Source organism: Drosophila takahashii, chromosome X, assembly GCF_030179915.1.
Source record: "Drosophila takahashii strain IR98-3 E-12201 chromosome X, DtakHiC1v2, whole genome shotgun sequence".
NCBI lineage: Eukaryota > Metazoa > Arthropoda > Insecta > Diptera > Drosophilidae > Drosophila > Drosophila takahashii.
The window spans coordinates 14,996,338-15,020,391 of record NC_091683.1 but is presented as its reverse complement, the minus strand read 5'-3'; the positions used below and the strand labels follow the sequence as shown (position 1 = coordinate 15,020,391).

Below are 24,054 nucleotides of genomic sequence, written 5' to 3'. Positions count from 1 at the left end.
ATTTTTAGATTATAATTAGGATGTATTTAAACCAGAAATAATTAAAATGTTTTCTACTTTCAAAAGAAAAAAACCCTGAATAAAATGCTTGAAATACCCAAGTCAAAGTAGCTAATAAAAATATTTGCTTCCTATAAAATAGCCTCATATATTTCCTGTTTATAATTGGCAGTTACTATTTAAAATAATGACAAGAAGTTGCCTTTCCAAAATTATAATAAACTAAGATTAATAGTTTATGACTTCGTTAAGATTATATAATTATAATTATTAGTATACTGCATTTCATTTCCCCTTTTTGATTTTCTTAAAGTTTATTCTTTGTAAAATACACACAAAAATGGGTTTTGGTTGTATTATTATTTTGGCTTGTTTTTTGGAAAATGCTTATGAAAATTGGTGGGAGGATTGGGCAATAAATTGGATACCTAATGGTCGACTCTCGAGAGTTTGGCTTTAGTTTTTTGGGAGAGGACGTGCAACAAGGCTGGCAACATTTCCACCTCAGATGACTTTAGGCCCCCCTTTCCCTTTCACCCCCTTTTCATTTTCAGCACCCCCTTTTAGCCTTTGTCTCTGTGCATTTGGCTTGACAGTCGCAGCAACCAAAAGTGCGCTATGAGCTTTTGTTTTTCGCCCTTCTCTCGATTCCCCAGTTTTGTTTCATTTCGTTTTGCTTTGTTTCAATTTTTGTTTTTTCGTTGCGCTTTGCCGATTTTTCTTGTCCTCTTTTTTTTATACCCCGATTTTCTTGGCTATTTCTGCGGCTTTCCAGAGACTTTGGGGAACATTTTGCAGCAATTTTGTTCAGGTTTTGCATTATTAAAATACGTTTACAGCTTTTACAGAAGAAAATACCCACAAAATTATCTTCTCTGTGTGTGTTTTTTTTCGGGGCATAACTTTCAATCGCAGCTAATTGTTTGAGTCAGCAAAAACTTTCGGAACTCTGAAACACCCGCACAAAAATTCACGTTCCTCGCCCACAAATTAAATTTCTCCAACACAAAAACACAAAAAAAAGTTGCAAATAATTTGCGTGCGAGTGCGGGGGGATAATCGAATATAACGTAGCCTCATAGAATTTATTTGTTGCGAAAGTTTCTTTAGGCAAACTTTGCGACTCGTTTTGCATAATAGCGATATAATTTTCGAGCATTTTTGGTACCATTTAATTGATTTTGATCGATAGTGAAAGACTAATTGAATTTGGTCTTAGTTTTTGGGCTAGGATGTTTCAGATTATAGGCTTGACTTTGATGGATGGGTTAATTGTTAAATTGGTGTTATGTGTGTGTGCATAGAACTTTGATGAAAGGGAGAACTCAGCAATAGTTTAGTTTGGAGTTTAAGTATTCTTGGCAAATGCTTACAAAATATATTCACCAAACAACAAGCTGCAATTGTTGACACAATTTTAAAGTTTTAAATAATATATAAAGAGCACAATAAAATCTTTAACCCGAAACTGCAACGGAAACAACTCAAATACCAACTTACATATGTACATGCAATGGTTTTCTCCGCAAAAAACATTTAAAAAATTCAGCAATAAAGAACCTTTGTTCTAGATGCTAAATTTTCAACCAACCAATAAATAATAGATAAAGTGAAGTTAAGAAATAAATCAGAAAATCAAAAACACTCCATTTTCTGAAGAGAGTAAATTGTTCAGGCATTGTAAATTACATTAAATTTTAAAAACCTTGCTCCCAGAATATAATAATAAATACGTTATTCCCAACGATTGTCAAAAATGTTTCCCCTGCCGCATTTCAATCAGTTTCGCTTAAGTTTTCCTGATTGATTTGTCGGCAGCCACAAGACTTTTCCAACTTTCCAGCTGAAAAGCAGCGGAACAAAAGTCGCAGTAAATTAATAAGCCTGCCGCACACGCGGGGGGCAGTCGGAACCCCCAGGAACCCCCACCCCCCCTTATGACTAAATAGTAACACATACTGACCTGACCTACTCTCCGGTTGCAAGTAGAAGTACGGGATCGAGAACGGCAGCGTAACGGTAACGGGAGCGTTGCACAGCGGTGGCAGTGGCGAAAAAAATAACATAAAGAATAAAACACAAAAAAAATATGTAGAAAAAAATATAGAAAATTTTGTTATAGAAAAAATTGTACTCTATGTGCTATAGGCTTATAAGTACGAGTGCTTGAGAGTGTGCACTGAGCGAAAACGAGGCAGCTCCGACCATTGAAAGCAGATCATTTTATTCATTTAATGGAATTTATAATTTGTATAAATATACTAATATTTTATATTGAAATTGATATTAAATTGAACTAAAATTGAATGGAAATTCAATGACTTTTTAAATTTAAATTAATTTTATAGCTATTACAAGAGTAAATGTTTGTTATTTTTAGGATTTAAAGTTCAATAAAAGTAGAATTTTGAAAGTGAAAAACATTTTATATTGTCTAGACTTGAAGAAAATTGGCAATCCGATTATTTTCGATTGATAACCATTAGTAATAATTGATCGGCAAACAACATCGAATTATTGTTGAATTTTTCAGCGGTGTAAAGTGGAGATTGGGAGCCTTTGGAGCCCTCGCTGTTTGAAGCCCCTTTGCAGGCCCCCTGAACCCCGGCGAGAGTCCTTCAAGCTGGGGTCCCCGGAACACGCGATGTTACTGGAGGGGAATATATACATATATGGTAGTACATATATTTATATTCCGGGGGATGCAAAGGGGCCTCTAAAACGACGACGGTGGGCATGGCTGACTTTATTCTGACGGACTGTTGCGTGTTTTGGAGCCAACAACTGCGACGTACTCGTTGCCATTGTTGTTGTTGTTCTTGTAGTTGTTGTTGTTGCGGCTTCTATATACTTTCTATTGTATTATATTTTATATGCTTTGACAAAGCCCCAAGCCACTTAGACAAACTGCTTCAACTTTCTGCCCGGCTCTTGTTGCTGTTTATTATTGTTATTTAATGTTTATAGTTCGCCGAACAAGACGCGATATGTGGGTGGTTTTAGGGGGGTAGAGCGGGGGGGAATCCCCTTCACTTTCGGAGGCGTAAGAAAAGGCATTATTAGCCATGTATATTAGAGGACGTTACACGACTCGGCCTAAAAAAAAAAACAAAAACAGAGGACCTCAAAGGAAATTGCTCGACAAAGTGGAACACTCAACACTGATCATTGCAATTATGTTCCCATTTAAAACATGGCTTTTATATTAAAGAGTTAAAGGTTGTTATATTCGTTTCTAGGGTAGGAAAAAAACATTTGTTTATATCCTTTTACACATTTTTTAATCGCTCTGGTTTAATCCGACATCGTGAAAATAATTTAACTAATGACAAATGATTAAGGAAACGAATCGTAGGGACTTTGTAGATTTATAATGCTTTGATTCGCTTTGGTTTTTTTGTAATATTTAAAACATTATTTATAGTATTTAATGAAAAAATTAAAAAATTTAATTTGCTTATAAATTTTTTTGTTGACACTGGAATATTTTGTATCAACATTGTTAGGAAAAATTCTGATTGTTTTATAATATTATTTCTTTAAAACGGTAAGAAAAAAAAATTTAATCAAATTTTTTTTAATTTTTTATGGTGACACATTTTTTTTTCAACCAACCGCATAAATTATTTTGGTAGAAAGTTCAATGACATTCCTTGAAAATCTAAAATTAGGCCACCAGAAAAGGCTATTATTTAAGTCGGAAAGCGCTTCCTGAATTTATGCACTTGGCACATTGTTTTCAGAATTGGAATCAATCAATTAAATCAGCTGCAAAAACAACATTCGAATTGCTAATTAGCCAGACAGAGAGAGAGAAAACAAATAAGATAAGGCAGAAAGCGGAGATGACGATCACGATCACGATCAATGCGGTCTCACACACTTGAAAAAAAATCTATATGCTAAATAGGTTTTGATTGAGCACAACAACAATGACAACAACACTTTGTTTTTAGCACTTTTTCGCTGGAAAGATGATTTAATGGCACAGAAACGTAAAAAAAAAGTGAGCAACACAATTAAAAAAATGTTTAAGTTGTGAGAAAAAATCCCAAATCATTAGCACTTTAATTGTGTGTTTGAGGTTTATTTGAATATCTCTTTGTTAGTTTATACTGTTTTTTTATATTTTTACTTTTATTTTTCGTATTGAATCGAAACGCGTTTTGTGAAATCACCGGTTCGTACGTACGTTCAAAATTTGCGTCAAAATCGCTGAGAGTTGTGTTGGCTGTGGGAGCTAAAAAAAGTAGAACCGTCGGGAGCCCAACTGACACCTTCAGTGCTTCGTTTTGCACTGAGCGCCAATGTAGCGCCAACGCAGCGCCAATGTAGCGCCAAAAACCGGTTCGGCTCCAAATTCAACGGTTCATGTGGACTCGGGCCTTCGGGCATCTTCGGCCAATTGGCCTGGCCTTCGTGTCCGCATCATCGCCGCTCTCTTTCCCTCGCTCCCCACGTTCCCCATCGCTCCCCATGCTCTCCATCGCTCTCCGGCAATTTCAATGCCAAGCCAAAGCAGCTGTTTCCAGCGTGGATTTTGTTGTTTTGATTTTTTGTCGCGCTCGCACGTGAGCGTGTGTGACTGTGTGCGTGTTTGTTTTGTAAGCGGCAAGTGCAACGCTTTCGAATACCGTAATTTTGTTTTTGGATGCGATGGTATTGGTTGGGGTCACCAAAAAATAAAATTCGAAATTATGAAATCTAAGAAAAGCTTACAAACATAAAATGATAAACATTCGGTTTAGAAAACGAAAGACAATAAAAATAGGTCATTTTAAAATTAATGGGAAATAATAGAAGAATTGTAACTTCCAAAATGTTTTTGAATTTCGTGAGTTTAAAATATACATTTTTAAAAATTTAGCTGTCTTTAATAAATTACTGAAAATAAGATAAAAAAATAGCTCGAAATAATAAAATTTTTGTTTAATGCTTATCTTTATTGTATGCACCAAAAACATATGCTTTACATCAGACCCCTGAATACCCTGTATTTTTACCACTATAACATCACTTACTTACGCCAAAGACAGAAGAAGAAGGGCAGCTGGCAAAGAAGAAGAAACAGCAGCAATGCCAGTTAAAAGAAAGTTAGCAGCGCAATGATTTTAATTGGGAATCGTTTATGGGACAAAGATTTTTCTAATCCAAATGAGTTATTCGGCCATTAGTAGGGCTATTATTGTTCTCTCCCTCCCACGATGTCGCCCACTATCTCACACTCACTGCACTCTGTGCCATGTGCTTTTGTTTTGATACCCTATAAAAGGGCTATAATATTATGACCTGACATGACCATCTAATTTACATATTTTGTAAAACTGAATTGTAACGATTTTTAATTTTTTTTTTTTATAGCATTCATAAAGGTTGTTTTATTTTAAAACTCTAAAAATATATATTTATTTTAATAAATGAGTAGTCTTTATTTAAGTGCCAACAAATTCCGCCAAGAGGAGTATTCAATAGGCCTTTAAAAACATTACTTTTCGTAGGGTATCTTATGATTCGATCCTTTTTACCTCACAGTTTTAGTTGCTTTTCTCATTGTTGTTATTATTATGATTACTGTTGTTGTTGTCATAAGCAACGCACAACGAATTTTTCAAGTTCAACATGTCGCCGCTTATTTTAATTTTAATCACACAAGCACAAAACATGAGCCGTGGTTATTGCTGCTGCCGCTGTTGTTGTTGTTGTTGTGGCTTTTTGTGTTACATTTTAATGTTATGCGGCCTTTGTTTGTTTGTTTATGCACACAAAACATTCATAGAAGTGCCCCGGGGTGGACTTGAATTGTTCCTTAAATTTAAGGTCACGCGGTGAATTTTATAGGAAGTATTTTGGAAGCTAAATAGAAAACAAAATATTTCCTATAAAATTCACTGCGTGACCTTAAATTTAAGGACGAAGCTTTTATTTAAATAACTCATTTTTTAATGTCTATAATTTTAGAGAAATATTAAAAAAAAAATGGAAGAAAATGTTATAATTTATTATTTTTTTAGTCCACCCCAAAAACACACATTTTATGGGATATTTTTTTCGTGACTTTCTTTATTTAGACTTTTGGGCCGTAATGTTCTCTATGAGATATTATGTTCCACACATACACACACACACCAGCACATATCAAAAGATAACTGTAATGTTGTAATGTAGTCCATTTGCGACAAATATGCGCACCCAAAAAATGCTCCTCGGACAATGGCTGAAATTGTTCGCATATTCATGACCGAATTACCCACATTCGGTTGCGAGCGAGTGAGCGAGAGGGATGATGTGGGGGAAGGGGGTGGCTGGAAGGGGGAAGGGGGAGGGGGGCAGATGACTGGACACAGCAGAACAAACAAAACCATTGGCGAGGCACGCAAATCTCGGCTATGACCAAAATATTTGCCAAAGTTCGTCGAGTCCTAAAAAAAAATATAGAAAAAAATGTACACTGAAGAAAAAACGAATCGGCAACCTTGAACCTCTTAAATCCTTTAAAAAAAATGTACATTTTGATGTGCAATAAATATATTCGAAATTGTATTTTGAGTTTTAGGTTTTACGCAGTGGTCTCAAAGTATCCGGTAAAATTACTCATACGACATGTATGCCAGTTATAATTAAAAACAAATTAATCCTTCTTCAATTTCTAGCTTTGCAAGCGTTCGCATATACATAAGTAATAATTGGAAGAACAAAAAAGATTTTTTTGGGAAAAATACATTTATGATCGAAGGCAACAGTGCGTAGGAGTAATAAATTCTCAAGACCCAAAAACATTTTTTTGTAGTTTACATATTGGACAGCTTTGTTATAATTATCAATAATATATTCAATAGTAGAGTAGTAGATCTATTTTATATAATTTAAAATTTTCTTCGAGTGCGCGAGATGAGTAAAAAAGCGTTGCCAAGAAATCAAAGTGAGAGAGTGCGAAGCAGCGGGGTGAAGGACGAAAAGGATGAAACCAGGCCGGATATATTAGCCAAGACAGGACAGGGACAGCATCATCGTTTCATTTTGCTGCCTGCGTCAATGACAACAAATTCGCTGTAGGTCCTTCTCCCAAAAAAAAAAGGAAACGAAGGAGATTCCCGCCATTGACGATGGGCAACTAATATTTGCCAAGCGTAAAGTAATAAAATATTTCTTAGGTCAATAAATGCAATTGAATGTGAGGCGCAGAGCTGAAGATACGAATGGAAATGGAAACGAGTCCGAGAAGCGCGAAGGGATACAAATTGAACGAGTTTCCAAAAAAAGCCACGAACTTGGAATGCTCTCTTGAAAAAAGGATAAATATATTTTTCATAAATACTAACATAGATTAAATAATTTCAATTATTGTTTTAGGTTCAATAGAAAGCACCAAAGTGTTTTTGAATTTTTTTTAGAATTTTCAAAAAAGTAAATTTTTAAAATTGAAACTAAAATAATGTCTTAGCTCAAATTTACTAGTGAAATAACTCCCTTTTTGTTGATAATACCCTCTGTCATCGCCTCCTTTGCGCCTCCCCCGCAATTCGCACTTCGTCTGGACTTTATAACTATTTTTCCAGATTTTTCTATTTTCTTTTTTGTGAGCACTCTTGTGTCATTTTAATGCCCACTCTTTCGCTTTTCTATTCGGAAAAATATATGTATGTACGTAAAAGCTTTTATTGTCATTTGTTTGCTTTAGAATGCAATAAAAATGTTATGCCAAAGGATAAATAAATACGCCTGCATGTTGCCAAAAATCAACATGCAACTGACACGATATATCTAACGCCTTATAGTACTATATAGATATCTGCACACACAAAGGAGGGCACACATAAGGCAAAGATGACCAGCAAGAGGAGCGAAAGAGCTGAAAAAAGCCTTTGAAAGCGGATATGACAATATTCGCCTGACTGTAAAATGAAATGAAATGAAATGAAAGAAATCAAACATTGGAATTGGTTTAAAATTTATTTTTAAATGTTTATAAAATCTCTCATCGTAATTAATTTAATAAAAATTATAACACGTATATTTTACTGTGTATTCACAACTTTTTAAACAATATTCGCAAGTGCTAGAGATCGAAAACTATTAATATTTTCGATATTTTCCCAATATTGATTCAATAATATCAATGTTTTGAACGAAAAACACATATTACTAATCGAGAAATAGCAAACTGTCGATAATTTTTTAAACTCTATTACTTACCCTATTCTGGAATTGGCCAGAATACTCAGATTTCATCTCTAGCCAACGAATCATCCTGATAATGACCATCACTGGTCTGCTGGTCCATCCAATATCAATAAGCATCTGTAATCTTAACAATCACTTTCCCAGACAATCAGATCTACACTTTTCCACCCCCTAAATCACTGAGACTAGTTTACATTTAGATAAAATTTAATTCAATCGTATAGTACACATTTAACATTATTTGTAAATTCTCATATGTATCGTAGAGTTTGTGCCACAGTTAAATTGACTTATTTACACGCTTTGGTTATCCGGTCTAAGTACATCGAAATAAATACACATATATTTAGTACTCTCTATATGCAACAAGTTTCCTTTAGGCGCTGGGAATAGTTTCCGGCCACAACTGGCCAATACTTTTTAGGGGGCGAAAAAAGAGTGATTAAACAAGACAGAAAAGATCATCGGAACTTATCGTGCAAGTCAAGCAGATATAACTATATATATATATAGAAAACATACAGTTTATAGATATCTCTTCGTTATAGTGTAAATTTTGCTAGATGATCACAATGAAAAAAGGCATAATCGCTGCTATCTATTGTCAGGTCGAGCTTAGAAACTATTTGTTAGCTGTTCAGGCATCGGCGTTGTTCTTTTTTGGTATAAAACATTATTATCTGTGAGTGTTTTAAGATCTCAGGATCGGATCGGATCCGTTCAGGTAGTTGGTTCAATACTCATTTGCTAGCAGGCACTTGCACAGCTTCCTCAGTTCGGAGAGGCGGCTGGATATTGTGGGGAAAGATTTGTCAGAAGGGAGTAGAAAGAACAGACGTAACAGGGTTAAAATTAACTCGGGCCACAGAGTGCAAGTAGTAGTGGTTGTTAGTTGGATATTGTTAGCTCCCCCAGGGGAAATACGCATGCAGCAGAGTTAGCTTATGGCGATCTAGCTAGGATTAGGGTGTCGGTTGGCTAAAACTACAAACAAAAAAATTGTTAAACAAAATTCATAAAATGACTCCGGGTGCAGGTCGTGTATGAGAAATATATGATGATGTTTCGGGCCGTGCTGCAGTGCTCGTTTTGTTATTCTTTTGGTTCGTGCTGGTCGAATGCGATGCGACAGGTAGAAGAAGATGATGAAGCCAAGAAGCAAGAAGCCCGTTAAAAGCCAGGTGGTTATCAACTGTTGTGTCTTTTGTTGGGGGCTAGCTCACTGATTGGCGCGCGTATCCTCGCGCTGGTACTTGGCGAACTCCAGGAAGATCTCCTCCAGCGTCGTCTGGCTGACCGAGTAGTCCTCCACATTCAGCTGATCGCGATTGCTCTCCATCAGGCCAAAGATGCGCGACCATTTCACCCCAGTCAGTGGAATGTAGAACGTCAAAATGCCCTGGTACTCCTCCCTTTTAGAAATAAAATTAAATAAATATTGATATTTTAGATAATTTTAGATAAAACCATAATACTCACTGCAGTATGGAGTGTGGATACTCGTGCTCCACAAACTCCTTGACGGCATCTATGTCCTGCTGGGCCATTTGGGCGGGCACCGTCTGCTCATCCGGATTGCGAGCAAAGCCGGCGCTCAAACGCGCCTGCCGCAGCGCCTCCAGATTGCGACGCACCTTGATCTTGAGGATCAGGCCCTTGGAGAACTTGTTCTTCAAGTGCTGCGTGGAGCCAATGCACTTGAATTCACCATTCACCATAATGGCCAGTCGCGTGCACAGCGCCTCGCACTCCTCCATGCTGTGGGAGGTCAGGACAATGGATTTGCCCGAGTCACGAATGCGACAGACCATATTCCACAGCTGACGCCTGGCCGCCGGATCCATGCCCGTGGTGGGCTCATCCAGGTAAATGACGGACGGACTGCCGATCACAGCAATGGCCGTGCTCAGCTTACGCTTATTGCCGCCACTATAGGCGTGCGTCTGCTTGTCGATGTGCTTCATGAAGCCAAACGACTTGGCCAGATCCTCCGAGAGCTGGCGAATGCGAGACTCCTGCACGCCGCGCAGCATGCAGAAAATGCGCAGCACCTCGCGACCCGTCAGATCGTCCAGCAGCGCATCGAACTGCGGACAGTAGCCGATCATCTTGTAAATGCTGTTCATGTTCGATTCCAGGCTCAGACCTTGGACGTAGGCGGCTCCCGAGCTGATCCGCTCGTCGCCGGTCATCATCTTGAAGGTCGTTGTCTTGCCTGCTCCGTTCACGCCCAGCAGCCCAAAGCATTCGACTCTGTAGGGTGAAAGAAATTTTTTTTTTAATTAATAACAATTTATAAAACTTTTATAATATCATGTTACGACTGACTTAGTACTTAAAATAAAAGTAAACTAATGAAAATCATATTTAATCACTATGAAAATTGTGTAAAGCTAATATAATAAATAAAAATAAATTCTCATTAGAAATAATAATATTTAAGTAATTAAAGAAATTGTATTTTCATTTAAAAAAAATTATAAAATTATATTTAGGCTACAAATATATTTGTATTATTATTAATAAATATTAATAATTAATACTCAAAGTGAAATTGTATTATCTGACTTAATTCAACATATCTACTTACTCCTGTACGCAGAGCGACACCTGATTGACGGCCAGGAACTGACCGTAGTACTTGGTGACCCGATCCAGCACTAGATTCTTGGTGACCAGCTCATCCGAGGACATGTGAATAATGCGCTCCCGTTCGTTGGCCACATCGTCATCCAAGTGGCCCTCCGGCGGTGGTGGCGGTGGTTTACTAAACAAGAAAAAAATACACAATGTTATATTGACCAATTAACCACTAGTCGCAATCACTTACGTTAACATTTGACGGATCTTGAACATTAGCTCGTTGATGAGTCTAAACTCCAGCACAATGATGATGAGGAAGAAGACGACGCCGGTGACAGTCATGTAGACGGTCTCGGGCAGAACGCCAGGCTCCTCCCAGGCGAAGAACGGCTTGATGTCTAGAATTGGAAAATAAAATTATAAAATTAAATTAAATACTATTTAAATAAAATATATTTAGCCTTTAAGAGCGTTAAAATGTTATAAACACTAACGCGAACACTAAGTAACCGCGAATTCTTTAGGATTCACAGCTTGAATTTTATGTTTGTATATGTTTCGAAAATAGTATTTGTAATCAAAATCTTATCACAGGTCTAGAGATGGAAAATAAAATTGGAAAATTAAATTAAATACTATTTATATAAAATGTATTTTGCCTTTAAGAGCGTTAAAATGTTATAGAGCACTAATGGAAAAATAGTAACCACGAATTCTTTGGGATTTACAGCTTGAAATTTTAGATTGCATACTTTTAAAAAATACGATTCGCACTCAAACTGTAATTTACTTAAATGTAATTTAATTTTTCCAATATCCCAGGTCCCAAAACACTCACTGCAGCATTGTGGCACCAGCTCGCAGAGCAGAATGGGTGGGATCGCTCCGGCCTTGGCGCAGGCATTCCTCGTGGCCGTGTTCGTGTAGACCTTGTTCAGACCCATGGCCAGCGAAAAGTGCGGAAAGATGCGGAATATCCAGCCCAGTATGTCGGCCGTGTCCTTGGTGTCGAATAGCTCCGAGGACATTACCACCACGACAATGAACAGGGCCATGCCGCAGAAGATATTGACGATGGAGACGCGAGCAAACCCGGTGGCCGGCTCCTTGAAGAACAGCGACATAATGTAGATGAAGGGCAGAACGGCGAAGCCGAAGAGCAGCAGCAGCAAATAGTATCGGCCCAGTTCCGCGAAGCTCGAGAGCCCCGGCTCCTGGAAGCAGACGATCGTGATCACGACGATCAGAGCGGTCACAATGTAGGTGGCGAAATCGCAAATGAACTGCGACAGCCAGAAGGTCCAAACTTTCACGCCGCCCACAAACTGCAGCAGCTTGGCCCTGGACTCGCGCTCCTTGATCAGGAACAGGATGTAGATGGAGCTAACGAAGCACATGCAGAAGCAAAGATTGGAGGCCAGCTGGGTGCCCAGATTATTGCCCATGCTTAGCTGCGACAGCAGAGTGTTGGTCGTGTACGGCAGCGGGGCATTGGTCACCTCGATTCTCACATTCGAACCCATCAGCTGATCGGCAATAGCATTGTGCACCATATTGACGGTCAGGGGAGCCGTATGCAGAGCCTGATTGTTTAGCCAGGCAATGATCATGGTCTCGTTGATGGTGGCGGCCACCAGGTAACGCGAGTTGATGCGCACCTGGATCGTCTTGCCCAGCTCCAGGATGTAGTCCTGAAAACCAAAAGAAAGATTAGTTAAATGCCAAGATTAAACAATAGGATTAGCATACCTCAAAGAGCTGCTTGCCCGTCAGTTCCAAACCGTAATTGCTGCCATGGGCCAGGGCCATTTTCTCATAACTATTGGCTAGATTCGCGGTGGACGTACCATTCGCCACCGCGGAGCGATCCAAAACGGTGACGGCCAGTGGATACTGAGTCAACGACATGGTTATGGGCTTCAGTTCCTGGAAAGTGCCCTGCGTTTCGATAATCAAAATGGTCACGACCACAAAGAAGACGGGCATAATGTTCTGGATGAGCAGCAGCAACTTGTTGCGCCACGTATAGAGGAACTTCTTGAGCAGCATGGCCTTCCATTGGTTCGAGAGCAGCTGGAATCCCTGGAGCAGGCGGCGATTCTCCGAGAAGATGCCATCGGCTGCAAACAGTTAATTGAGCTTATCGGGAGTTCAGGATCCGGGATCGAGTTCAAACACTGCTTACACTGTACAGATTCGTTGTCATCCTCGCCGCGGAAGCCGCTGCCGCCGTTCATAATCTCGCTCTGGTCCTTCAGGTTGCCGGTGCTGTCCTTCTCGGCGCCGACCTTCATAAACACCTCCTCCATCGAGGTGATGCCCACGCCGTAGCCATTCAGATGCAGTTCGTCGGACTGATCCTCCAGCTGGCCGAACATCTCCTCGAACTTGGAGGAGGCGCTATCGGGCAGTTGATAGGACAGCTCGGCGCCAATGTCGCACTCCGGCTTCAGGCCGGGAATAAACTTGTTCAGCAGGGCGGTCACCTCGTTCGTTTCGCAATCATCTCGCTTTACACAGATCTAAAAGGGGGATTTATTATGTTAAATAGTTATATGATATTATCAGGGTTCGGAAAATAAGACACTCTGTAAAAAACTTGTGTTATTAACATGTTAAATGTCAAAGTGTTAAGTTCAAAAAAAGTTATTGACATGTTTGTAAAAAATTGTAGCTTACATATGTTAGAAACATAAATAACACACACAGGTTATTTGTGTTATTTACATGACGTGCTATTAACACAACGTGTCTTTAACACAATAAGTTTTTGACATTAAAACGTCAGAAATATATGTTGAACCTGAAATGAACTGAAGTGTAAAAAACACGTCGTGTTAATAACACATTGTGTAAAAAACACAAGTGCTCTGTGTGCGTCAACAATTATTTTTCACATTTTAACACTTTTGTTTTGACACGTATGTCAAAAACTTTGCTCACACTGTAAAATAGAATTTTACATGTTTTTAACATGTGTGTTAAATTCCGAACCCTGGACATTATGTTAATATTATTATATTACCAAGCGGTAGCCCGATCCGTATTGTTTCTTCAGGAAGAAGGAGGTTCCGTGGCACTTGAGCTCGCCGTCGCACATGATGGCAATCCGATCGCCCAGCACATCGGCCTCGTCCATGAAGTGCGTGGTCAGCAGCAGGGTGCGACCGACCTTCTCCTGCTGCAGCAGATCCCACAGCTGTCGCCTGGCCGATGGATCCATGCCCGAGCTGGGCTCGTCGCACAGCACCACCTTGGTGTCGCCGCAGAGGGCACAGCAGACGGAGAGCTTGCGCTTCATGCCGCCCGACAGTTTCGACGAGGCCACATTCGCCTTGTCCTCCAGCTCGATCATCTTCAGATACTTGGCCACCTCCTGCTCCACCGCCTTGCCGCGCAGTCCCTTCATGCGGCTGAAGAAGCGTATGTGATTCGACACACTCATCTCGTCGAAGAGGACATTGTGCTGCGGACAAATGCCGAGCGACATGCGGGCACCTTCGATATTGGTGCGAATATCGCTGCCGTTCAGAATGGCCGTGCCGCTCGTCGGTGGAAACATGCCGGTTAACATCGATATGGTCGTTGTCTTACCGGCTCCATTGTGCCCGAGTAACACGGTAATCTCATCTTCGAACATATTCATGGACAGACCCTTCACAACCATCTTGTCGCCAAACTTCTTCTTCAAGTGCCGCATCTGCAGACCGATATGCTTGCCCTCGGGCTCCGTTTCAAAGGCCTTGGGGTCGCGCTGCTCCACATGCCCGTTGGGTATGTCCTCCACTCCCGCGTACTCCCGTTCGCCGCACCAAAACTCGCGGGTAAACGGAAAGTTCCAGGGACGCGGCACACCGAAGCTGCCCGGCATCACTTGCTCCACATACAGACAGATGGTCATGCAGATGACGCACGACACCAGCATCATGATCATCACGGCGCCCAGCGTCAGTGTGTCGTCCACGGAGACGGGCGTAAAGAAGTTGCTCCACTGCAGACCCTCGCCGGTGCCCTCGAAGCCCAGGATCAGCTTGATGCCGAAGCCCATGGCCGTGTTCGAGATCAGGCTCCAGCCCAGTTTGGCCGTCAAACTCAGGTCGTCGTAGGTGTTGATGGTAAACGAGTAGGGTATGTAGGCGATGAACCATATCAGACCCGTGACGGCGGCCGCTGTGCTGGCGCGCGAGAAGAAGGTGGCCATCATGAAGCAGAAACAGATGCTCGCTATGATGTAGATGATCAGGAAGAAGACGAGCGCAGTGAAATTGGCATGCGTCAGCACGGCCACCCCTTCGGACCAATTGATCTTGACCAGTATGGCTATCAGAATGGCCGATATCGTTAGCATGATGAAGGACTTCACAAACCAGGCCGTCCAGTGCAGCCAATTGCTCAGGCCCATGATCTTCATCACCTCCTTCAGCTGCTTCTCCTTCTCGGCGGTGATGTACTGCAAGTGAATGAAATGCCGTGAGTGGAGGGGATCTCTCTGCTGTAAACAACCACAATCCCGGCATAGCCACTTACCTTGGTGATGTACGTGCAGGGATAGATGAAGCTCAGCAGTATGATCAGCGACATTATCGAGGACATGCCCTCGAGCAGGGGATCGTAGATGTAGGCTGGATACGGATAGCGTTGCATCATTATTTCCGGCAGACTCTCTACGCCCGACTTCTGCCTCAGGTACGCCATCGACAGGCTGTGCTGCAGTGGCAGGAAACCCTCTCTCAAATAGCCCGGCGGTATGCCACCATCCTGATCCGCCTCATTTCGCGGACCCGTGAGATCAATCGTTGGGAACAATCGCATCGTTAGCCAGGTATTCGCAATGGCCATCGTCGCCGTTCGCAGTTCCGAGGGGAAGCGCAGGGCGAAGTGAAAATCATCGGGCAGTGGATCCGACTCCGTGAGATTGGCCCACGCATCGTCGAACTGGATGCCGGCAAAGGCGCTCTGACTGACCGTGTCCACCTCCAGTTGGGCCGCGTTCTCCGACTCGCACACATCCTTCATTCCCAGGCTCTGCCACGCCTCGTCCACCAGTTTCTTGAGCACAGGATTCACGGGTGAGTAGCACACGATGAACTTGAAGTTTGACAAGCCGGTGCTATAAAGCATTAAACCATTATTATGGGTCTCGGGAAATTGTAATTTTAAACACAATATGGATTATTGAGTTAGTTTTTTAATGGATTAGTTTTAGATGGGGGTGCAGTCATTGTGGAAAATTAAAGTTTTCACTAAAATCAAGAAATGTATAAGGGTAATGTATAAGATTTCTTAAAATATTTATAATACTATTTATATCCAGTACGCTGCGCCTAATTATTTCCGAATTTACGTTTTTTTAGAATTTTATGTCAATCCGTTCTGGGTAATTTTTGCTACTGACCGTTTTTTATGGGTAGCCTTTTATATTAGTTTGGATATCACATATAAAATCTCAATTTTTTCAAACATTTAATGCGGGGAAATTATAAACCTGTTATATTTTAAACAATCCTCATAAATTTAATTTATACATCTTTATGATTAACTTTTATTTAAAGACCTTATTAGAGTTTATAGTCTTAGCTTTCTTTAGCTTTATATATATTCCTTTTAAAATGTGTAATATTTTCTTATGTGTGCTTTGTGTTCTGAGTTTTAAAATGTTATTTTAAATTAAAGGCGTGCAGTTCAGTTTTAGCTTTTGTTAAGGTGACCAGTTAAGTTGGTTAGACTTTGTATTGTGTGCTGTTTGGTTTTATTTTCCATTTGTTTTTGATTTGTTTACCTCCGTCGATTGGGTGCAATCAGCGCTATGAGCTTGCCAAGGTAGGACGATCTATGCAACGAATGTCTTCAGGTTTCGTGGCCAGAACAAGACAAAAAACATTTACATATATTGGATATACGGAAATCTAAGAGGATGGGTGATTAGAAGAAAAACTGCAAAGTCTGCATAGTAAGCCAAAAATATAAATTCGCAAAAAAGCAAATAATATTAAGTACTATTTGTATCTATATATATTATGTATATATAATTAATAATACAAACTGGATGGAGCTAATAAAATGTACACAGCGATCAAATCAAAATAAAAATTATAAGTAAATAAAAAGGAAGCATAATAAGCAGAAATATAGAACATTTTTAAAACAGCAGGAGACAATATTTGGCACTCAAAAAAATCTACATTGTGAACGAAAGAAAATAAAGCGACTAAGTTTTAATATAAATCAAATATAAATTGCAAAAAAAAAAAGGTAGAAGCCAAAACTTTATGATAAATCTCTGAAAATTAGGATAATAAAAACAAAACGCTGGGACAGAAAGCACATATATCTAGACATCGTATTAAAAACTCACTGCAACAAACTGAGATCTGTTATATTCTGCTCCACATAGTACTTGACCCCCCTCTGCTCCGTATCGACCAGGGTGCGGACCAAGACGAGGAGCAGGGAGAATATCGCCGGCAGCACCAGCTCGATGACCATCTGCCACTTGTGGTTCCATTGGAGCGTCCAGTTCTTCCACAGCAGCAGCACAAACTTGTCCCAGTTCGTGACCTTAGCCATTTTGCAGCTTTGTTTGATTGGCTTTTCGCTTTTTCTAGATTATCTCGACATTAAAATTGGTTAAAATTAGGATCTGTAATGTAAAAAAGAAGATTTTTTATAAAGTTTTTTAATGAAAATGTTTAATTTTCAGGTCTTTAAGAGTTAAGATATTAACATTTCTCATTGCCTTATTGATTTTCTTAGAAAAAGTTAGTGTTTAGAAATTGGAACGGTGAATTTTTAAATAGGCAAAGAGTCTACTTTTTATTGACTCTTGTTGACCTCGATTGCTACGTTCAGTTATTCATAAGGTTTGTGTATTTACTTAAACCTTTTCAGGGGGCCAAGGGACTAGAACTGAATAATATAGGCTAGAATTAATAATATTGTGAAATATTGCCTCTTTTACATCAGAAAAAATTTCTTGTTTTACAAAGACTTTCACTGATTATTTCCGTTTCTCCAAAACTATTAAATAATATATCTGCGGAATTACGTAATACATCGGGAAGTTAATTGACCCCGTGTGCTCGAGTGGAAATCATCGTGGTAAATAAACAGTAATCCAATGTGCAATGTCAAGTGCGTCTATCGATCTATGTGTGCTATATGAAGTATTTCCAATTATCTAATCATCGTCGGCTATGTTCAATTGATAAGGCTGTGTAGGAACCGCAATAAAAAACACAATAACCAACGTAAATAAATCATAACCCTTGTAACATCATCGTTACGGTTATTTTGCGATACGCCCCCCAAATCGTTCAAATTTCTGGAATCCCGATAGCCCCCATAAACGAAGTAGTTTGTTTATCAGTTTACAATAACAGTCTATAACAATTTTAATGTGCTCATATTATATACCAAAAACTACCAGGAATTCATTAGGAAAACGAAGTTCGAAAACTTTTTATAACAGTTTAAATAAATATTTTTATTTAACTTTAGAAAAATATTATTCGTTAAACCGTATACTTCAATTTTTAATAATAATGACCTTGGTACCTAATAACCCTGGTTCCCTTTCCCTTGGGTCCCATAAATGTACACTCTTTATTGAGCCTGAAATACACATTTATTACTTCGATTTCAGTTTGCATTATCAAATGCACTCAAATCGTCTGGTATTTTAATCTTTGAATGGCCTGATACTCTATGTGTCTAATAATAAAGAGGGTTAGCCCCAAAAACTTTTCTTTGTTTAGATTCCCATTGCACACATAACTTGGCAGTTAATAATTATACAATTATAACGAAATCCATTGGCAGGTGGCAGTTAACAACCGAACAACTGAAATTAAAATGGAAATGGAAACTGGAAGTCTGGCAACTAGTTCTGATAAACATTTTGCGTCTGGGCGTCAATGGGAAAAGTTGCTGATCTAAGGATGATTCGCATAAAATACAGTTGAATATATATACACTCGATACGATAAGTCAAATGCTTCCGAGGGAATTCCTCTGTGAATGTGGTAAATATGATTATGTTTTGACAAGAGATCTTCGAAGATATTGTAAAATATATTATGTTTTTAAATTATGAGTCATTAATGAAAATGAGATGTATTACTTTTGGTTCGTAAAATCTGTAATTTAAAGATATGGACTGAATTTTGTTTATTTTTATATTTAAGTATTAGGATTTATTATATTTATTTAAATTATGAATCATCAGATTGAAAGGAACACTTTTGGTTCGAAAAATCTGCAATTGAAAATATTAATAACTAGCAATAATAAAAGGTGAGTGTGTCACAGATACATTTATTTTTTCAGGGGAATTTCAGAATGATACATTAAAAAATCAGCGACATTCCTAAAAGGTTTTTTTTGCGATCTTATATTTATTTTTATTTTTCAGATAAGAAGAAAACTTTATAGAGTCATAATCCCCAAAGCTTTTTTTCTTTCAGATAAACATGATCTATGACAAATCGAATTACATTGTTGACAATATGATATCGATTTCGCATATATATTTTGTGCTCCCTGATTGTTCTACAGCATAATCGATTGGCCTTTGATGGTTGGGCCGGGCACAAGTCCAAGTAATTCCGGTAATGACTATTGCGAACCACCCACGTATCCGCCAAGGGAGAGACGCCAACGCACGAACCCCTTCCCGTGTGGAACAGGAATAAACCGAGATAAAGATAAAGAGGCATAAATCCAGAAAGCGTCAGCGACAGCTGTACTACAACCGATATGATAATCGGAGGGCGGATTTCCACCTGCCAAGCGACGGCACTTCACTTACCCGAAGCTTAGCCAAATAAAAAGTGTCACACGGGCCACCGCACAAGAACAAATAAAGAAAAAACAATCGGTATGCCTATATGGATGAGTAGGCGGCGGGAACTTGGGGACTCGGGAACTCGATACGTTCAAAATCGGGAACTCGGGAACTCGAGAACTCAGGAACTTTGGGAACTCGCGAACTCCGGCGGACACTCGACCGTTTCGACGAGCGGACTATTTCGAACTGAATCGCAACGCTGGGCAATCTTGCTTATTTATCAATAGAACGCAATCTAGCTGAGCTCTTGCTCCATGGAAGGCCAATAAAGCAAATAGCATTTATTGTTTTGGCCGGGCTAAAAAATGATAAGCCCCCATATTCTCTCTCTCTCTCTGCCGGTGGAACAAGCAGACATATGTCCGCGTTCGATTTTCGACTTTATCGGATCGGGGCAGGGATGTCTGGGGGCCCCATAAAATCATAATATATCGGGAGTGGATCTATTACTCACGGAGTGCCCGGTATTCCGTATGTCATGACTGTTAATAATTGTTAATTGAAAAGTTCATTTAATTACCCGATAAAAACGTTGGATACCCTGAATAATTTCAATAGTCTTTAAAGGCAGGACCTTTAATATTTAAATTTTCCCACCACAACAATTAAAAAGCAAAGGCTCATGGTCCTAAGAAAAACAAAACTTTTGAGCTCTTTAAACTATTTAAAAGTGTCCGCAGCTTATTGACTCTATAAAAATAAAGATAAACATTTATGGTAGTTCAAAATTCTTTCCGTTCATTCAAAAAATGGCTCAATCTAAGAACTTTCTAATAAAGATAATAGTTTGTATGGTAGTTTTTAAAATCTCAGGAAAAATCAATAAAATATGTAATGAATAAAAAGCATCTTAAATTGTGTTTTAAGAATAAAAAATAAATATTTATAAAGAGCATCTGTGATGAGTTTTCTTTAGGTTTTCGTTATCTCGAGAAATATCATTCAATCAATTCTTGTAGATGTGGTGACTAATTCCAAAACCCTTTGCGGGTTCGAACTTCACTCAAATGAATCATCGGGGACGCGTGGCCCTCCTCATTATCTTTGCGCTACTTTCTTATCGAATGTGATCACTTTTGTGATTTTCACCCGCCACCGGAGTCGTTGAATGATTCAAGCTAGTTAGGGTTAATTGCTTGTCTGTATTATGCGAATCTTGAGTGGCCATGTGATGGTTGTGAAGGATTTTACCCTTGGCCAATCCGATTAAACTTTAAGCACTTTTTTTGGAAACATTCTCGGGAATCGTGCTGCCAAAAACTTAGATTATTTGCGAGGAAATTTGCACGAACACCTGTTCTTCTCATAGACCTCTTATCGCACAAGAAACCTTAACGGTAACTATGACATCGACGAATTATATCGCCGCTTTAAATTTATATTGTCAGATCCAGAGTGCAAACACGTTTTACTTTCGCCTGGACGGGCGAACACCTGGGCCATAAATGTTGGGGGCGGACTGTACTCGTTCTGCACCGAATGCTCGGATACGGATGAACTTAAAGTTATCGGGATTTGGACTTGCTAAAAATACTAACGACTTTAAAAAGGGATACTGCTTTTTAAAATAGGTATTTTGTACTTGTATTCATTAAAACTACTCATAAGTAAAATACTTCTTTTTTAACATCGTTATAATATAGTTGATAATAACATAAAACATAGATTGCTTTAAAAAAAAAGATTAAAAATCTGTAAAAACTTTTCTTAATTCTTGAAAAAACAATTTCATTACTTAGAACTTGCCTTGTGATGCTTATCAAGAGTTTAAACCTTAACACAAAAATAGAAAAATAAAAAAAAAAAACAAATAAAAAAATCCTTCGAGCCGGATTTGAACCAGCGACCTATGGATCTCTGCTGTTTCGAAATTCGAATTGCCATCTACAGTCCACCGCTCTACCAACTGAGCTATCGAAGGGGGCGTTGGGGGTCGCGTCCGAATAGCTAAACAAGAGCTGCGAAAGACGAAGCCACACGAACTAAACAAAAGTGAAAGGTAAGCTATATAATGCACATATAGATGTGGCATATAGTATAGTGAAATTTTAAATTGAACAATGTCGAGGGCAGAGATGATGACACAACCTTCGATAGCTCAGTTGGTAGAGCGGTGGACTGTAGATGGCTGCATAATGAATGCAAAATACTAAGCAGGGATCCATAGGTCGCTGGTTCAAATCCGGCTCGAAGGATGATTTTTTTTTGCTTCAACTTATCAGGGGAAATCATAAATTCCCCTAAGCGATCTTGGATAAGAATAGCTACAAGTACGAGTACTAGGCGTGCGCCCCTGATAGGAATACGATGCCGAATATCTGATATGAATTATTTTTTCGCAGAATGTACCGAAAGCAATAACACCTCCCATTCATCACGAGGACCTCCACCACACCTGCTGACTAATTTGGGAACTGCGACCATGAATCATCGGGTGTCGTTAATGGCGCCTGACATTTTGACATGTGACGCGCATAAAAGAAGGAGCACTCTACTATCGCCAACTGATTGGACAATCTATGGGCCAATTTAGCATTTCTCGTGGAAAGTGGATTGCGGTGATAATAGTGGCATTATCAAGCCTTCTATAAACCCACTGCACGCAACCCATTCACCGCCCAAACTAAAACTAAAGATATTATAAGATATAAATGATAAGGATTAGTTATCTTGTAATGTACAATACTAAGGTAAATTTTTTTGTATTATATAGAGCAACTTCTTGCTCTCTACGTTGAGATTAGATAATGCCTGTGCATCCTGAAATAAAAAACTGATGCGTCAAGATATAGCAAATTTCTTATTTACAAGTCTAGCATATAAACTTGTAATTAAATATATTTTTAGTTAATATCTAATGCTTCGGAATTGTACTCATTTATTTTTATATCAGAAAAAGTGACTTCTCACTCTTGGCAAACCGGAAATAACTGCATATTTATCCCTACAATTGTGAGTCATATAACTTATAACTTTGAACTGTAGATTATTATATATTGTTCAATTACTTTTGCACTTACCCTTTCCACGTTTTGCGGGCAATAATTGAAATTGCAATTCTGTTTGTTGTTTGTGCGATTAAGTGCGGGCCCACTTAGTGATAAAAATTAGATCGGCGTCGAGCATTACTGCATAATCGATTGGCAATGGACTCGCGGCAATTGCAATTAATTATTTATGCTGACCCGTTGCCCTTTCTGCACACCTCTATTTGCACTGTCACTGCAAATGGAATATAGTATAGGTATTTATTATAATAACAGGGCTACACAGTGGAACTTGGGTTCTCTTTTTACTTTTTGAAGAATAATTAATTATGATTCCATTTTTTATATTTGCAATATTTTTAGTATTTTGTAATATATATTATTTTTATACCATTAATACATCTGTGTTAAATGTTTACTATTTCAAAATTAGCTCGTAAAATACATTAAAAATTGCCTGTTAATAATAAAAGCCTAAATATTTTAAAACAAAAATGTTATAGCATTGGAAAATATTATTTAGTCTTCACTGTAAGGGGTTTCCCCCTGAACGACACCATTCGAGGCCCTGCGATCGCTTTCTGCAGCCCTGGAAAGTAACGGTCAAAGTTCAGCGCGAATGTAACTGTAAATGTAACTGCATCACTTGCAGATGCGCATGCAACACTTTACGCCCGGGAAAATGTGTGTATGCACCGTTATACAGACAATTTTGGCGCCTCTATGGATGCAAGTGGGTGTGTGTGTGTGTGTGGGCCTGCATCTTGGCCAAAATATTTTCACAGGAAAAAAAGAACAAGAACATCGAACCGGCAAATCTGCGGCGATTACACCGATTTGAACCCACCGTGCGGCCGTCTAATGATTATTCCGCACAAACACCGCGACACATAAACAATATATGTACAAATATAGTGCTGTTATTAGTTTTTATCTCTCGCTGCGTCATTGAGGGCCCAAAAGTTCATAGTTTATTCGATTCATTAAGCAAAGTGCGCACTCGCTATATTTCCTTTATTTGTTTTGCACAATCTATTAACTTTTGCTGTGATTTTATTTTCAGGGTTAAACAGCTGTTCACTGTGATAAAACAATAATAATAGTAGTGTAGTACTTCTAACGCCGCCGGAGATGCCAAACAAAATGAAATGAAACGAAACTGTTAGGCGGTCAATACAATAACAACAATGAGCGTGGAGAGAGGAGAGCACGGAGCAGTGGTGACCGGTCAGCTGTCAGCGGGAAAACCGTTTATCTTATTGGAAAATTTTAAATTATCACTGTTTGGGAAATCATTGTGTAAATTTGCAAAAATAGACCGAGGGTAAGTTCAATTAAATTACTTGAAAACATGTACTTTTTTTATTCCTATTCTTACAATTAGCACTTGTATTAAATTAAACACCTTCCTCTTTTTTTAATAGCTATTTTGTAGCCAAAAGTCGTCATCACTGGTGC

The 24,054-nt window shown here is 39.0% G+C and overlaps 2 protein-coding genes and 2 non-coding genes across 11 annotated transcripts in view; 1 reads left to right on the top strand and 3 right to left on the bottom strand.

Moving 5' to 3' along the window:
- Positions 1-4,312, bottom strand: part of Mnr (Membrane-bound Notch regulator) — an 81,437-nt gene extending 77,125 nt beyond the window's left edge. For 2 of the 4 annotated variants that reach the window (XM_017139464.3, XM_017139466.3), the window contains exon 1: positions 4,191-4,312. The gene's annotated coding sequence lies outside the window, so the exon portion shown is untranslated. The remainder of the gene's footprint in view (positions 1-4,190) is intronic. The other 2 variants (XM_017139460.3, XM_044396153.2) reach the window with 2 other exon arrangements.
- A 4,058-nt stretch (positions 4,313-8,370) lies between these two features.
- On the bottom strand, positions 8,371-23,727 carry Abca3 (ATP binding cassette subfamily A member 3). 5 transcript variants are annotated; one of them, XM_017139485.3, is made up of 14 exons: positions 23,711-23,727; positions 22,630-22,831; positions 17,120-17,404; positions 16,544-16,609; positions 15,292-15,874; positions 13,790-15,214; positions 12,950-13,286; positions 12,514-12,884; positions 11,603-12,455; positions 11,012-11,162; positions 10,772-10,948; positions 9,661-10,434; positions 9,405-9,593; positions 8,371-8,969 (listed from the first exon to the last, which is right to left on the bottom strand). In XM_017139485.3, exons 3-14 carry the CDS (start codon positions 17,329-17,331, stop codon positions 8,915-8,917), a joined length of 5,193 nt encoding a protein of 1,730 aa, XP_016994974.2. In that variant the 5' UTR covers positions 17,332-17,404; positions 22,630-22,831; positions 23,711-23,727; the 3' UTR covers positions 8,371-8,914. The 5 variants fall into 5 exon arrangements, with proteins under 5 accessions (XP_016994974.2, XP_016994971.2, XP_016994973.2 ...); XM_017139482.3 differs by having other exon boundaries at positions 23,407-23,726; XM_017139484.3 differs by having other exon boundaries at positions 23,444-23,726.
- Positions 21,429-21,530, bottom strand: TRNAY-GUA (transfer RNA tyrosine (anticodon GUA)). The gene is made up of 2 exons: positions 21,494-21,530; positions 21,429-21,464 (listed from the first exon to the last, which is right to left on the bottom strand). It is a non-coding gene; the product is annotated as a tRNA-Tyr (tRNA).
- TRNAY-GUA (transfer RNA tyrosine (anticodon GUA)) lies at positions 21,697-21,804 on the top strand. The gene is made up of 2 exons: positions 21,697-21,733; positions 21,769-21,804. It is a non-coding gene; the product is annotated as a tRNA-Tyr (tRNA).
- Positions 23,728-24,054: the final 327 nt, after the last annotated feature.